Here is a 15,972-nt window from a genome sequence, read left to right as displayed (position 1 = left end):
GTATTTTGAAATAGTTTAGTCGATATGTATTGGAATCTATGAAATCCAAAATGCTTATCTAAGAGTCACACTTACCACTGCATTTCTTGAGCACCCACTGAATACAGAGCATACTAGGAAACAAAGGCACAGGCCCCTGACCTCTAGGTCTTGCCTTCCAAGAGAGGTCTGAATCTGAAGTAACAAGACTTCATCATCAGTTTGCGTTTCAGACTGTGGAAGAGTAATCTGATAGAGGGCTCTACACCATAAAAGTCTTCTTAGGGGAAAGGTGAGTGTGAAATGAATTCAGAAAAAATGGGAAAGGATTCATACTTTAATATATTTGAAAGCCGAAAACATTGCTGCTTCATCTTCAGTTTACTGTTGAGTGAACATTCACTTTATTCTCCAAGAAAGCAAAAGCTGATAGAATGTTATGTAAAGCAAGCAAGCAAGCATGGCACATCGTTCAGCAAAAGCATGCAATGGTCACTTAAAATCTTTCGAAAGACCTTTGCATATATAATATTTTGTACTACCTACCTGTTGCCAGGCCATGATCATGGCTGGTGAAAGAGAGAAAATACTTTATTTTCATGTTCTTATTCTGTTATGCCCAGATGCCTGTGGTGATCCACCGAAATTCCAGTCTATGATTCTCAGAGGTCGTCCTGAAAACTTTTATCAACCTGGGGACAAAGTAAAATATAAGTGTCGCTTAGGATACGTGCGTATCGTCCCTCCTCTCTCCACCACTGTTATTTGTCAGCATGATAACAGGTGGACACCCCTCCAGGAGGCCTGTACAAGTAAGTACACAAAACTTCTTACTGTTATTGCTCTAGAAATTTTTCTCACATTTAGGATTCATATTCCACTACTGCAATGATGGCTTTCTCTTGTGAATGTAGGGTTTAGATAGTGATGTGTTTTTCTCAGGCTCTGAAAAACCCCAGGAAATTTTTTATTTTGCCATTGATTCTCTGGAGAAATGTGACTTTATGTTGGGCCATTTACAACAACACAGATGGACCTTGAGAATACCATGCTAAGTAATATAAGTCAGTCAGAAAAAGCAAACAACCACATGATTTCACTCAAATGTGGGACATAAAACTGAAACTCATAGACCCAGACACAGTAGGGTGGTTAGCAGATGGAAGAGGGGGTGGGGAGGGCAGTAAAGTGCAATATATGGTGATGGAAGATGATATGACTTTGGGTGGTAGACACAATACAAAATACAGACCATGTATCATGGAAATGTACACTTGAAACCTATTAATCTTATTAACTAATATTTCCCCAATAAATTTAATAAAAATACATTAAAAAAAGATAGTTCCATGAACAATGGAACAATGTAGAATTTTAATTTTGATTCAAATCCGTTTTGCCATCGGTATAAAACAACAAATTTAAAATTTTTCTTTTAGGGAAGCAATGTCCCCAGCTAGGAGATCCCAGGAATGGTGAAGTAGTCTATGTGATTGGAAATTATGAGCTTGGTTCACAGGCTCACTATGAATGTGATGAGGGGTAAGTAGTTGCTCCTTAGAGAAATAGGTAAATATTACTAATTCCATATTTGGTTTGCTTCTCTTCTTCAGTGTTCCCATAATGTTGGGGTTTTTTTTGTATTTTTCTGAAGCTGGAAACGGGGAGGCAGTCAGACAGACTCCTGCATGTGCCCGACTGGGATCCACCTGGCATGCCCACCAGGGGGTGATGCTCTGCCCATCCAGGGCATTGCTCTGTTGCGACCAGAGCCATTCTAGCACCTGAGGCAGAGGCCATGGAGCCAACCCCAGCACCCTGGCCATCTTTGCTCCAATGGAGCGTTGGCTGCGGGAGGGGAAGAGAGAGACAGAGAGGAAGGAGAGGGGGAGGGATGGAGAAGCAGATGGGCGCTTCTCCTGTTTGCCCTGGCCGGAAATCGAACCCAGGACTTCCGCACGCCAGGCCGACGCTCTACCACTGAGCCAACCAGCCAGGGCCCATAATGTTGGTTTCATCTTGCTTTCTGGGTGACCATTGTATTCATAGCCAAGCAACTCTTGGGCCTTTTATGGAGACTGAAAAGATGTGTAATGAGAACAAAAAAATTAGAATTGAAAAAAAGCAAAATTCTAGAATATTTACTATACATAATAATATACCCTATCATAGCCATTAAAAATGCAGTAATCGTGGTGACATGTTTCTAAATTACATCATAGCAGGCAAGCGGGGGGCGGGGGGGGCGACAGGCATTAATCAGTTAATAGAACAAAGGGCAGAAACTAATGGAAGACTGCTCCCTTTCCTGAATGTATGTTGAAACTTTGAATAAACTTCCAGAGCTATTTCAGAAAAGTGTTAGTATAAGAGCTAGTTCAGCTCTTATTTAAAAAGGGACAGCTGGCCACCAGGTTTCACTGTATCCTGCTTACACATGACCCTCTCAGACTGTCACCAACAATCTGAATCAGCAAACACTTCTTCCTGCACACTAGGCAGCTATCACAGAACTAGCCTCACTTATTCTCCTTCCGCCCCAATCTATAGCCAATGAAAAATCCTTCCAAATAACCACCATCTGTCTCCGCAAAACTATAAGAGAACCCCATCAAACCCTGGATGGCGGAAATGTTTGCCTTCCCCATCTATCCTTGCTGCTGATGTTTCGACTGCATGCCCCAGGACCTGGTTCTTTTTCTGGCTAGCATATGGCTAGTCAATAAACCTGATCATACAGGAAAGCTTCTGGCTGAAAAGGGTTTTACTTAACTTTATTTTATTGTGGTCAGATACGATACTTTGTATGACATCTATCTTTTTAAAACCTGTTGATTAGTTAATATTAATTTGTGGGTTAAGGTATGGTTTCTTCTGGAAGATATCCCATTTGCACTTGAGGAAAATGTATATCTGTTGTAGGGCATCGTTCCCTGTGTCTATGACATCTAGTTAGTAACTATATTGTTGAAGTTCTCTATTTCCTTAATTATTTTCAGTTTAGTTGTGCTATCCATTATTGTGAGTCTCCAACTTTTAGTAGAGTAATGCCTATTATTTTAAAAAGTATATTTCTCCCGTTAGTTCTGCCAGCTTTGCTTCATATATTTTGATGGTCCGTCATTACGTGCCTTACTGTTTATAATTATTGTATCTTCTTACAGTATTTAAAACTTATTAAAATATAATGTGCTTCTTGTCTCTTATAACCTTTTTGATTCAAAACCTATTTTGTCTGAATTAATATGGCCACCCTGCCCTCCTTAGGTCACAATTTGCACAGAACATCTTTCTCATCCTCCCACTTTCAACTCACGCATGTCTCTGACTCTCAAGTGAGTCTCTTGTAGACAGCATCAGATCATTTGTCTTTATCCATTATGCCATCTCTGCCTTTGCTTGTAGAATTCAATCCATTTAAATTTACAGTAATTTCTGACAACGAGGGAGCTGTTTGTTTTCTACCTGCCTAAGAACTTATATGCCCTTCTTTTCCTGCATTCCAGTTTTCTTCTATGTTACTTGGTTTTTATAATGAAATGTTGGGGTTCCTTTCTCATTTCCTTTTGTGTATATTCTGTAGTGATTTTGCCTGTGGTTACCATGGGGATTACATTTAACATCCTAGAGTTATAACACTACAATTTGAATTTAAACCAGCTTAACTTCATTAAATTACAACAATCGATCCTTATCAGCTCCATCCTCACCCCTTTGTGTTGTTAATGTCATACTAACCTCTACAATAATAATTGTAATACTGGCTTCAACACCATTTATTTTTATTGTAAGATTCGTTTTTTTTTTTAATCACCTAGAAAATAAAAATGCACTTGCAAACCATTGTTACAATAATACTAGCTTTAATAATTGCCCATGTATGTACCTTTACTGAGATGTTTACCCATACGGCATGAGATACTCTCTAGTGTCCTTCATTTCACCTATTAGGGCACCCTTGAGAATTTTTTGCAGGTGAGGTTTAGTGGTAACAAATTCTTTTAACTTTTACTTCTGGAAAAGTGTTAGTATTTTTCTCACTTTGAAGCACAGTTTTGCTGTTTCTAGGATGTGGGGCTGACCATTTTTTCCCAATCACTTTGAATGTATTAGTTAATTCAATGTTCTCTGGCCCCTTAGTTTCTGAAGAGAAAAATGCTGATCATCATACTTAGGACCCCTTGTACATGATGAATCTCTTCTCTCTTGCAGCTTTCAGAATTCTCTCTTTGTTGCTGGCTTCTAAAAGTTTTATCATTATGGGTCTTACTGTGAGTCTTTGAATTCATGTTGAGCTTTCTGGGTATTTATATTCATGTCTTTTATCAAATTTCGGAAGTTTTCAGCCATTATTTTTTTAAAGATTCTCTCGGCTCCTTCTCTTTGTGTTTTCCTTCTGGGATTCCCCAGGTGTATATATTGGTCTGCTTATTGATATCCCAGAGGTCTCACAGGACTCTTCGGCTCTGTTCACGTTTATCTTTTTTATTCTTGTTCCTCCGACTAAATAATTTTCATTATCCAACTTCACGTTTAGTGATTCTCCTTATACCTGCTCAAAAGTGCTTTTAATTCCTCTAGTGAATTATTCATTTTAATGTATATTGTACTCCTAAATATTTTCTTGGATTATTTTGAAGGTTTCTACTCAATTTGTATTTCCATTTGTTCACACATTATTTTCTTCACTTTTTACATGTTTTTCATTCGTCCTTTGAGCATCATTAAGAAAATTATTCATTTTTTTCAAGGTTTGTTATTTATTTTTTGCTTTTCATTGAATGTATTGAAGTAACACTGGTTAACAAAATTATACAAGTTACAGGTGCACAATTATATTATATTTACAATGCATAAGCTATACACTATATTGTGTGTTCACCACCTCAAGTCAAGTCTCTGTTCATCATCATTTACCCTACTACACCCTCTTCCACCTCTCACCACCCCCCTCACCTGGCAACCACCAAATTTTATTGAGGCCCCAGGACCCTGGAACAATGGCAGAGGCCCCTCTGTATACAATGGTGTAGGATGTGGAGAGGCTTCTTTTTAATGTCTTCTGGGTCACAAGTTGTTAGTATGGCTGCACTTCTTGCTGTCATTGACAGCAGAGAGGTGCAGGTAAGTGCAACACTTATAGCATGTCATCTTGTGGCTGGTATATTTCTGGCGAGCTGGCAGAGGAAAAGCTCACTGATGCTACTCCACAGGTGAGGCTCCAAGTGCAGGGTGGACTATTTCTGGATAGTTTAGTCTGACAGAATGTGACAGTCTTCCAGAGTTTGCACACAAACATCAAATGCTGTTGGTCAGGAGGGGTGAGCTCCTTGTCTTGGATTTTGCCTTCATCTTCTCAATAGTATTACTGGGCTCAACCTTGAGAGTGATGGTCTTGTTTATCAGGGTACTCACAAATACCTGCATCTCTGCAATAGCCACTCAGCTGCCTTATGAAGAAGAAGAGGGCTGTGGAACCAAAAATTATCTTTGTCACCAAGAGGGCCTGCAAAAGATGTGCATGTAGTTTAACTGACTATTTTAAAGTCTTTGTCTAGTACGTATCTCCTCACGGTTTAATCAGGAATACTTTTTGTTGATTTATTTTTTCCTTTGAATGGGCCATACTTTCCTATTCCTTTATATGCTTTGTAATTTTGTATTCAACTGGACATTTGAATCTAATAATAGGGTAACTCTGGGTATCAGATTCTCACCATTACCTAAGGTTTCTTGTTTTATGTTATTGTTTTTGTTATTTTATTGTTGAAGAGATTCAGTATGCTGAGGATCAGCCTAATGTGTAAACTGAGTCTTTTCTTGGGCATGCATAATCACGTGAATTGTCCCCATATATGTAGTTGTATTAAATATTCTAGGGTTTTTTTTTCTTTTAGAGGATGTTTTTAAGTTTTATTGATTGATTGATTTGAAATAGAGAGAAAGGAAGAGAGAGAAACATTGATTTGTTGTTCCACTTTTTATAAATTCATTGGTTGATTATTATATATGTCATGATCTGGGTTTGAACCAGCCCCCTTCGTGTATAGAAACAAAACTCTTTGCTCTAACTGAGCACCATGGCCAGGGCCTTCAGGTTCTCATTTTTATGTCTGCTTCCAGAAAGGGGAAAAGTGAAAAATGAAGGAAGAAGCAATGGTCACTGGATCTGAAAATCCCCTGGAAGGATGGGGCTGGCAACTTTTGGGGAAGTGTGACAGTGATGGCTTCCTCCCTCTGTCTGCTTCTCTCTGATCAGAAACAGCACTCAATTATAAGAGCACAGATCCCCAGAGATGTGGTGTTTTCACTCCCCCTGAATCCCTCAGGCTGCTTATAAGCTGCACCAAGAACACATGTACAGCTTCTTGCTGTGAAATTAGGGTGAGGATTTATCACTGTGCTAAGAGCTGATATTGACCAAAATTAGTGCAATTTTCCTTTCCAAGTCTTTTCATGGAAGTGCAAACTTTCAACAAACTCTAGAGTTCCAAGACAGTTACATCAGGCAGATTCTAGCAGTGAAATTCTTGTCTAGTTGGGGAGACATATTCTTAGTGTTTCCTACCCTGCCATCATCCCAGAATTCTATGCTAATAATACATTATAATATAGACTCAATGAGTGAAGCTTGGGGGAAAATTCAGCTGGAAGCACTTATAGATAATTTTACTGACTATTTTTTAAAGTTGACTAAGTGAAAATATCCAGTCAATAGTTATATAGAGAGATCCTGAAAGGCACTTTAAAGAGTACCAAAAGGTTAAGACATAAACCAGAAATTTTCAACCACTGTGCCACAACAATTTTTGAAACATGCAGTGCCTGACTATTTACTTAGGAGCACTAACCAATTTCCCTTAAATAATCAAATTAAAATATGACAACCGCCAACAAAACAATAGCTATCTAGTATCAAGGAATCAAATTTATACCTATTGTTTTTGTAGATCAGCAAAAAAAAAAAATTTGTGTGTGCCACAGAATTTTAGTATTAGTTTATGTGTGCCATATGATAAAAATGGTTGAAAATTGCTGGCACCGACTATTCTCAAAGAAATTTCATCCTTACTGAGAACCATAATATATACAGAAAGGTATCCAAGGAAAATAGTAAATTAGAAGTACCACAGAAATAGACTTATTCATGATCATTATAAGAAGAGTCCTGAAGGAGGGGAGTGTTCTGGGAATTCCAATCATCAGAGATTTCATTGAGTAGCTCTATACCTTCCTGAGCTATACCTATGAAGACACTCTAATCTGAAGAATATTCATAACACCAAAACCTTGCCTAGCACTCATTGTGTCCCAGATGCTAATTCATCAACTACTCAAAACAACCCACAACATGTATACTATTATATCCTTTCCACAGAGGATGAATTTAAGAAAGACAAACAATAAGGGACTTGCCAAAGCTCAAAAAAACAGTCAGTCTTGTAACTGGGACTCGAATCCAGTCAGGTAAGCTGTTGGGCCAGGTCTCCCTACTCAGTAGTGTCCTGACTGAGCAGAATGGCCTGAGCAAGGACATAGAAGTGCATGTGTGGTGAGACTCGGAGGTGGCGATCACCATACTACCAGGCATGACAGATTTATTTAGATAATTTGCTCTAGTCCAATATGGGTTCATGTAAAGAATATCCTTATTTCATCAAATAGCAGATTTCGTTAGCATGCTTAATACATGTCACTTAAGAAACTTCTCCCTGAAACTATTATAGTGCAGAAAAACAACTGTATAAAAATGCCTTCATTGTTATGTAGTCTCATTCACTGATACAAAAATCAATAATCTTTTCTTATTTAGTTATTACTTACTTGGAACGAAAATCCTATATTGTGAACTTTCTGGAAGTAGTGTGCAATGGAGTGATTTTCCCCCACGGTGTGAAAGTAAGTCTATTCTCTCTTTAGAAAGTAGAATAGCATTTCTCAAACATTTTGGTCTGGGTATCCCTTTATGTTTTAAATTAGCAAAGATACCACAGAGGTTTTTTTTTTCTTTCTGCAGGTGGGTTAGTGCTATTGACATTCTTTATATTAAAATTAAAACATAGAAGTATTTTTAAAATAATTATTTATTAACTCATTTTTAAGAAAAGTAAGTTGAATACATGTTCACAAATGCAACATTTTTTTTTGTAAAATCAAAAATTTCCAAAACAATGAGAAGAGTGTCATTGCTTTACATTGTTTTCTAATCTCTTCAGTATCTGCCTTAAAGAAGACCTCCAATTCATTGTGCTGCATTATCAAGCAATCTGAACCAATGGAACATTTCACTGTATGCTCTTAAAGATGACAGTGAAAAATGACAATAAAATCTTGATATACCTGTGAACCATTGACTTAGGAATGGATATATTTTCAAACTACAAAGCATGTCTCAACTAGCACTGAGTTTTCCTTAATTATGAGTGTAATTTCTTCATTAAATTTTCACCATTTGTTATGATTAAAACAAAACTTAATATGGCCTTGCCAATAAATGCAGGTATTTTACATAGGGATCTCATATGGGTATTTAAGAAAATGGGTTTATACTGAAATTTCATTTCTGTATTAATTGTTTGAATTAGGATAATACATTGTCTCAAAAAATACAAAAAAAAATTTTTTTCTTTTACCTGATATTGGATTCATAAATACACTATAGAAATCCTATGTTAATTAATTGACTGAAGTTCAGTTCACAGGATTTTACTAACACAGTCTTAAGCTTTCATCTTTTCTTTTTCCTTTTATGTCTCCTTTTTTTCTTTTTAAGAAATTTTGTGTAAACCACCTAGACAAATACCAAATGGAGGATACACCAATAGCTACAAGGAAACATATGAATATAATGAAGTAGCAATTTATAGTTGTAATCCTTCAAATGGACCAGATGAATATTCGCTTGTTGGAGAGAGCACATTGATTTGTTCTGGGCCAGACAAATGGAGTAGTGAGCCTCCTGAGTGTAAAGGTAGTAATATTTCCATCTCATTTGTAAATAGTATGCAAACCTTTACCAACTTTTGAATACTTTGGCCAACAAGTAAAATAAATAAAACAGCCAAATGTGCTTGTTCCCTCCTCTTAAATTGTTTTTCATTTTAATTTAATATGTGTTACATAGAATAAAAAATAATTCCAGTTTTAGTTTCTCACTCTTCACCCTACATGTTCTTGGCATTCTTGTTTATACATTGTTAATTACTATGTATATACATGAATTAAAATTTTTGGCTTAAAAGCATCAAAAAACACACACTGGCTTCAGAAAGTTTTATCTAACAATACAAGAAGTATGACAATTTTGGCTAGATGAAATAGTAAAATACATTATAAAAGACTAACCCTTTCAACAATAACGTTGATAAACTGTGGATAAAACATACAGTCTTATCCTGTGTAATTTTACCTTGCTTTACTGCACTTTACACACATTGCATTTTTTTTACCAACTGAAGTAATACCATAACCAGCAAAACTATTGTGACATGTTTTACTTCCACATTCAGTTATTGCTTTAGTCTGAAACAAAACTGCATATCTCAGAAGTTTGCCTATACTTAAAAAACAATGTTTAAGGCGCTCAAGCATAACCAAAAGCAGGGAGACACTGGAGGGTACAGTACTTTTCTCTTAAATGAAAGAAACCAACTGTAAAACAGCAAAATTTTTCCTTTTCTCAAGTGTATGGAGCGATCTTTACTACCATATTCTAGGTAATAAAATGTTTACTTTTTTAATTTCAAGAATTAAAATTATTTATAGTACAGTATCTTTACCTTGACATGAATGTAGAAGTCAAACCAAAGATACCTGTAATATCCCCAAATATTTAAAAATTATGCAAACATTTCTAACCCATGAAGAAAAGAGTCACAAGAGAAATTAGAAAGTGTTTTAATTGAATAAAAATGAAAGCAATATATCAAAACATCAAAATGTTTGGGATGCAGCAAAAGTATTGCTTAGAAAAATATTTACAGGATGAAACACTTAGAAGAAGAGAAAGGCTTCAGATCAATACTCTCAACTTTCACTTGAAAAAAACTAAATAGGAGAAGAAAACTGTACACAGAAAGAGGAACGGAAGGAAATGATAAAGATAGAAATCAATAAAATTGAAAAAAGAAAAGTGTGGAGAGAAGCATTCAAACCAACACCTAGTTCTTAGACATGATCAATAAAATAGATAAACCCATAGTCAATCTGACAAAAAAGATAGAAGACACAAATTACCAATATCAAAAATGAGCCTGACCAGGTGGTGGCACAGTGGATTCAGCATCAGACAGGGATGCAGAGGACCCAGATTCAAAATCCTAAGGTCGCTGGCTTGATCACGGACTCATCTAGTTTGAGCAAGGCTCACCAGCTTGAGCCCAAGGTTACTGGCTTGAGCAAGGGGTCACTCAGTCTGCTGAAGGCCCACAATCAAGACACATATGAGAAAGCAAGCAATGTACAACTAAGGGGCTACAACGAAGGATTGATGTTTCTCATCTCTCTCCCGTCCTGTCTGTCTGTCCCTATCTGTCTCTCTCTCTCTGTCTCTGTCACACACACAAAAAAAAAAACACAAAAAGAATGAAATGGAGAACATCACTAAATATCCAGCAGATATGTAAAGGACAGTAAGGGAACAATACGTACAACTTTATGCCAACAAATTTGACACTTAAACCTTGTCACAAGAAAACAGCAGGCCCCATGTCATCACTAATGATTGTACTAAACATTTCAGGAGTAAATAAGAGCAGCTGTACAAAAACTCTTCAAGAAAATACAGTAAGAGAGAACACAGCTTGCTGTCTCATAAGGACAGTATTATCCTGATACCAAAACCAGACAACACATTGCAGAACACCTGGTTCAAAAAACATTTGGAATAGTTTTGTATTTTATTATGTATATATAAATAGTATTATTAATAGTTACAGAGAAGGCAAGACTCCTTTATTTGGCCGCGGCAGCCTTCCAGAACTACTGAAGAGAAGGGAGGGGATGAACTCCTGAGCCACTTGGATTTTAAAACTGCCATATGCATTCCTATTTTTTCCTTTACATTAATGGTGGCATTACCCATCGCATTTCTACATTCTGCCCAGGGTCCGGAGAGGTGTTAATTCTCTTATAGATCTCAAGATTACAACAGCTCTCAGGCCTCCAGAAAGGGGCTTTAAGATATTTAAATAACCTTCTCCCCATTTTGTCTGAGTTTTACTGTCTAGAAAGGGGAGTGAGCTCTTTAAAAAGAAGAACATAATAGCTAGTGTGTAACATAATAACTAAATTTTAAGTAAAAACAAAGCTCAAACAAAAGGTATTTATAAACCAAATCCTCTAGAGGGAGGGACTGAGACACTAGTCTCGAAACCTTATCTCTTATTAACCAGTGTACTATAAATGACCTTTAAAAACCCAGATGGCACAAAGCTCAAATGGCAGAAGCAGAGGATTCCCAGTGCACATAGAATAGTAAGAATTACAGACAGACAGATAGATGAGAGCTTTCAAGCTGAAACTGACTCCTATTTCACAGACCTGAGTACAATTTTACATACAAAGAAGACAATTACAGTACAGAGATGTGAGCATGACACATAAATAAAACCCTATTAAACCTACTAGCAGTGTTGGTATTTGGCCCTTAACTCTGAAGACAATGATCGCAGAGCACAGCAATTAGTATGGCAAGACCTTACAGAATACAAAACAAAGAAACAAGTTTAGGATTAAAATTCCATTCTATTTAAGTTTAAATGAGTGCTCTTTACATATTCCAATTTAAAGCAACAATGTGAGAGCACTCAAGTACAGGAATGAGACTATTTAATTCAATATTAGAGCTGGCAGTTTCAGTTTTGCATGCAAGAAATTAATTTAGGCCTTAAATGTCACATCATGGCTATCTTAAGCTGATATCATTTTATAGATTTATAAGCACACACAGGTCAACTAATCAGTCAGAATTCACCCTCAAGGGCTTTAACCAGGAATGGAGGTAGTGCTACCCATTCTACCAGACCAGACGAAGCTCCTTAACCAGAAACCAGAAAACCAGATATCTAGAGACTGACAGAACCAGCGAGGTACCTCTCAGGTTTTTTTATACGAACAATCACAACCGGAAAATTTTTATGACAATTGCAACTGAAAAATAAACACGCAACCACACCAGAAAGACGTTCCCCTGACTCAGTCCGCAGGTGATCTTGATGGGGGACACTGAGGATCAGAGTTGGCTGTCTTCCCAAGTAAAAAATACATGGCAACTGCTAGGGAGTTTCCAAGTCTAGCTCCCAGAGGCCTACCCATCCAGAAACTTACCAGAAGTCCTTCAATTTGTCCCATCTAGAGCACCAGAAAATATGTTACTGGAACAGGCTGGGATTCATGTTGTCTGTTGCCCTTTTCTGCCAATTTCATGAGAAAGAGCAACAGAGTAGTTATAAGGGTGTTTTTAATTCAAATTGTAGCAACCTGAGTAGACAAGTGACTCCTGTCCAAAAGAACTTTCTTAACAGTCTCAGCTGACTGGCCCTTTTATGTATCTTTTGGGAGATTTATAACTCATTATAGACTCTAGAGTATGCAGTTGGTCACATAGTAGTGTGCAGGAGGTGGGAGCCCAGTTCGCAGGGATGCCTCCCCAGAATGTCCTTCTGACACTGACACAGGTCTATCTGGTGTCCTTGATGTTGAATGGGAACAGCCAGGGTCTGGTGCCCCTGGGAGCTTTCTGCAAGAGAACTCCCTGTATTACTTAGGCAACAAAGTAAAGACTAATATCTATAAACTAAGCTTCTAATTATTCTATAGGCCTTAACTTTTCACAGTACCTGTGACTAGGCTTCTACAAACAACTATTGTGATTTAAACTGCCCTAAATTGTCAGGCTTTCCCCAATATAAGCTTTCATTAACATTCCTGCAAAGGTTAATTTATCGCTGCATTTCAAAGAAAAGGCCAGGGAGCTATTAAGAGAGAATAGCAAGCAGATTAACTATTTCTTAACCCTTACATATCTACTGTTTATTACAACTAAAAAACTACTATTACTAAAGTCAAATTTCTTATTTTAGGGCTCCCCTACCAGAAATCCAACATGATTTGAAAGAAAAAAAATTCTTAAAGGCAGAGAAAGGTTTACAGACTGAGGAAGAGTAGCAAGCAGTCAAATATGCATGTTTAATGGAGTTTCAGAAAAAGAACAAAAACAACAGTATAAAGTAATAATGAATAAATAATATTCAAAATTATCTGCATTTGACCTGAACAACAACCCACAAGACCAGAAAATTCAGTGGCCCTAGCAGGATGAATAAAATTTTTAAATTTACTTAGAAATCCCCACTAATCTAAACAACATGGTTAAACTTCTGAAAACAAAAGATAAAAAGAAAAGCAGCCAGTGAGACAAAAGAAACATGTCACATTGCCCCACCCCTCTAGGTAAGAGTGGCAGCTGACTTCTTTTAATAACTGTCAAGATAACAAGACAATAACATCTGACAATGTGCTGAAAGAAGAATAAAATGGTCTGACCAGGCGGTGGCGCAATGGATAGAGCATTGGACTGGGACGCAGAGGACCCAGGTTCAAAACCCTAGGGTCTCTGGCTTGAGCGTGGGGTCACTGGCTTGAGTGTGGGATCATAGACATGACCCATGGTCTCTGGCTTGAAGCCCAAGGTTGCTGGCTTGAGCAAGGGGTCACTCGGTCTGCTGTAGCCTCCTAGTCAAGGCACATATGAGAAAGCAATCAATGAACAATGACAGTGCCACAACGAAGAATTGATGCTTCTCATCTCTCTCCCTTTCTATCTGTCCCTCTCTCTGTCTTTCTCTGTCTCTGTTACACACACAAAAAGAGAATAAAACAGGTAACAGAAATCTTTGTCAAGGAAAAATTTTTTAAAACTAAAGATGAAACATTAAAAAACATTTTGAGATAAAAGCTGAAAGAATTGCTACTGCCCTACCTGAAGCATAAGAATTGCAAAATGAAGCTCTTAGGCCTGAAGGGAAATGATACCTGATGGAACTTCAGATCCCCGCGCAGGGAGGACTTGCCTGGTTTAAAACACTGTGCATTGTGGGCCCTTCTCTGTTGCTCAGATTTAACCTCCTAAGATTTTCTTTTGTACTTACTGCCAGCCAGTGTTTTGCTTGTGATTTTTTCCCCAAAACCTGCCAGACCTATTGCTGAATCCTGAAATCAATCTGGAGGGTCATGACCAGCATTTCACTTTCTAAGACACACAGAGCAGAAAGGAAACACCAAAGCACATGGGTGCAAAGGCTAAATATTAAGTTTGAACTTTATCCCAGGCCTGTGATCTCAGAGTTCCAGTCCAAAAATATTTCGAAAACACAGCCCTAACTCCACTGGCCTTTCTCTTTTTTGAACACCCCAGTTCTTGTGTACTGTTGATACCTGATGACTTTCTCTCTGCCTATCTGTGCATGGGTAACTTCTTTCCAACTTTTACACTTGACCTCAAGTATTACCTTATTAGAAGACTCTTTCCTGCCTTTCTGAAAGGTCAGGGTACTAAACCAATGTCAACACAAACTTTTTAAAAATTCCTAGAACTAAAGAATATCTAAAGCTGCTTTTGAGCTTACACGAAAATGTATGTGGTAGTCAGACCTTTCTTAAAACCTGTCAGTAATGGAAAAACATATAGGAAACCAATAACTTAAAATGAGAACCAGTAATCTATAGTCTGTTCTAGGTGGTAAAAGGTTATTAGATTTCTCTTTATCTCTTTATCTGGAATTAAAATGCAAAAATAGTCTTTTTTTAAAAAAAGTTAACATCATGCCTTCCAGCCCTTGTCTCTTTGTTATTATATTAAACTCAATTTCTTTCCTGTGTCACAGTAGATTTGCATTAATTCTGGAATTTCTCTGCTTTTCAGTGGTCAAATGTCCGTATCCAGTAGTCAAGAATGGAAGACGCATGTCAGCAATTGGAAAAAAATTTTCGTACAAAACAAAAGTTACGTTTGAATGCTTGGAGGGATTTCTCCTTGAAGGCAGCAGCACTATTGTGTGTAGCTCTGACAGTACTTGGGAGCCTGAGATGCCAAAATGTATTGAAGAATAAAAGGGTGTCTTTTTTTTCTCTTCTGTTTAGATTTTATCTCTTTGACATTAAATATCAATGATATAGAATAATTGGAAAGACAGTTTTTGTAATTATCTCTGTCTCATATTTGTTCTCATGAAAGATGTAGACATAGTTTATTTCATAGGTCTTAGAACATTATGTACATCACACATGTGTCTAAATTTCTGTTCTTTGGCATTTCTTATGTGTAAAATGCATCACAATCATTTATCAGAGTAAATTGAGCATGGAAATTTTTACTTAAAGAAGTCAAAAACTGGCCCTTGCCCTGGCCGATTGGCTCAGCGGTAGATCATAGGTCCAGCATGTGGAAATCCCGGGTTCGATTCCCAGTCAGGGCACACAGGAGAAGTGTGCATCTGCTTCTCCACCCTTCTACCTCTTCTTCTTCTCTATCTCTCTCTTCCCCTCCTGCAGCCAAGGCTCCATTGGAGCAAAGTTTGCCCAGGCGCTGAGAATGGCTCCATGGTCTCTGACTCCGGTGCTAGAATGGCTCCGGCTGCAACGGAGCAATGCCCCAGATGGGCAGAGCATCACCCCCTGGTGGGCATGCCGGGTGGATCCTGGTCGGGCTCATGCGAGAGTCTGTCTGACTGCCTCCGCACTTCAAACTTCAGAAAAATACCAAAAAAAAAAAAAGTAAAAAACTAAAGGTAAAATTTATATAAATGAAAAGGGAAAAAAGTAATAGTTACCAAGTGGTTGATCCCATCATCATCACTTTTTTTGTATCAGCACCTCCCAGTGCAAAACCTACAATTTTCAGTGTCTCAGGTTTAGTAACTGTCTGCTCATATTTTTCAAAATTCTTTAAATGCCTGGTGATGTTTTTAAACATCCTTTAAATATCTGGTAATT

General features: G+C 37.5%; 1 protein-coding gene and 1 pseudogene across 1 annotated transcript in view; both read left to right on the top strand.

Moving 5' to 3' along the window:
- LOC136393991 (membrane cofactor protein-like) overlaps positions 1-15,090 on the top strand; it is a 30,398-nt gene extending 15,308 nt beyond the window's left edge. The window contains exons 4-8 of the mRNA XM_066366532.1: positions 603-791; positions 1,419-1,521; positions 7,793-7,878; positions 8,753-8,950; positions 14,903-15,090. Of these exons, the coding sequence (XP_066222629.1) occupies positions 603-791; positions 1,419-1,521; positions 7,793-7,878; positions 8,753-8,950; positions 14,903-15,090 (764 nt within the window). The remainder of the gene's footprint in view (positions 1-602; positions 792-1,418; positions 1,522-7,792; positions 7,879-8,752; positions 8,951-14,902) is intronic.
- Positions 1-15,972, top strand: part of LOC136392019 (complement receptor type 2-like) — a 79,552-nt pseudogene that overhangs the window by 37,801 nt on the left and 25,779 nt on the right.

Source organism: Saccopteryx leptura, chromosome 2, assembly GCF_036850995.1.
Source record: "Saccopteryx leptura isolate mSacLep1 chromosome 2, mSacLep1_pri_phased_curated, whole genome shotgun sequence".
NCBI classification, from domain to species: domain Eukaryota; kingdom Metazoa; phylum Chordata; class Mammalia; order Chiroptera; family Emballonuridae; genus Saccopteryx; species Saccopteryx leptura.
Note: the sequence above shows the minus strand (reverse complement) of the source record. Positions and strands in the feature narration are given on the sequence as shown.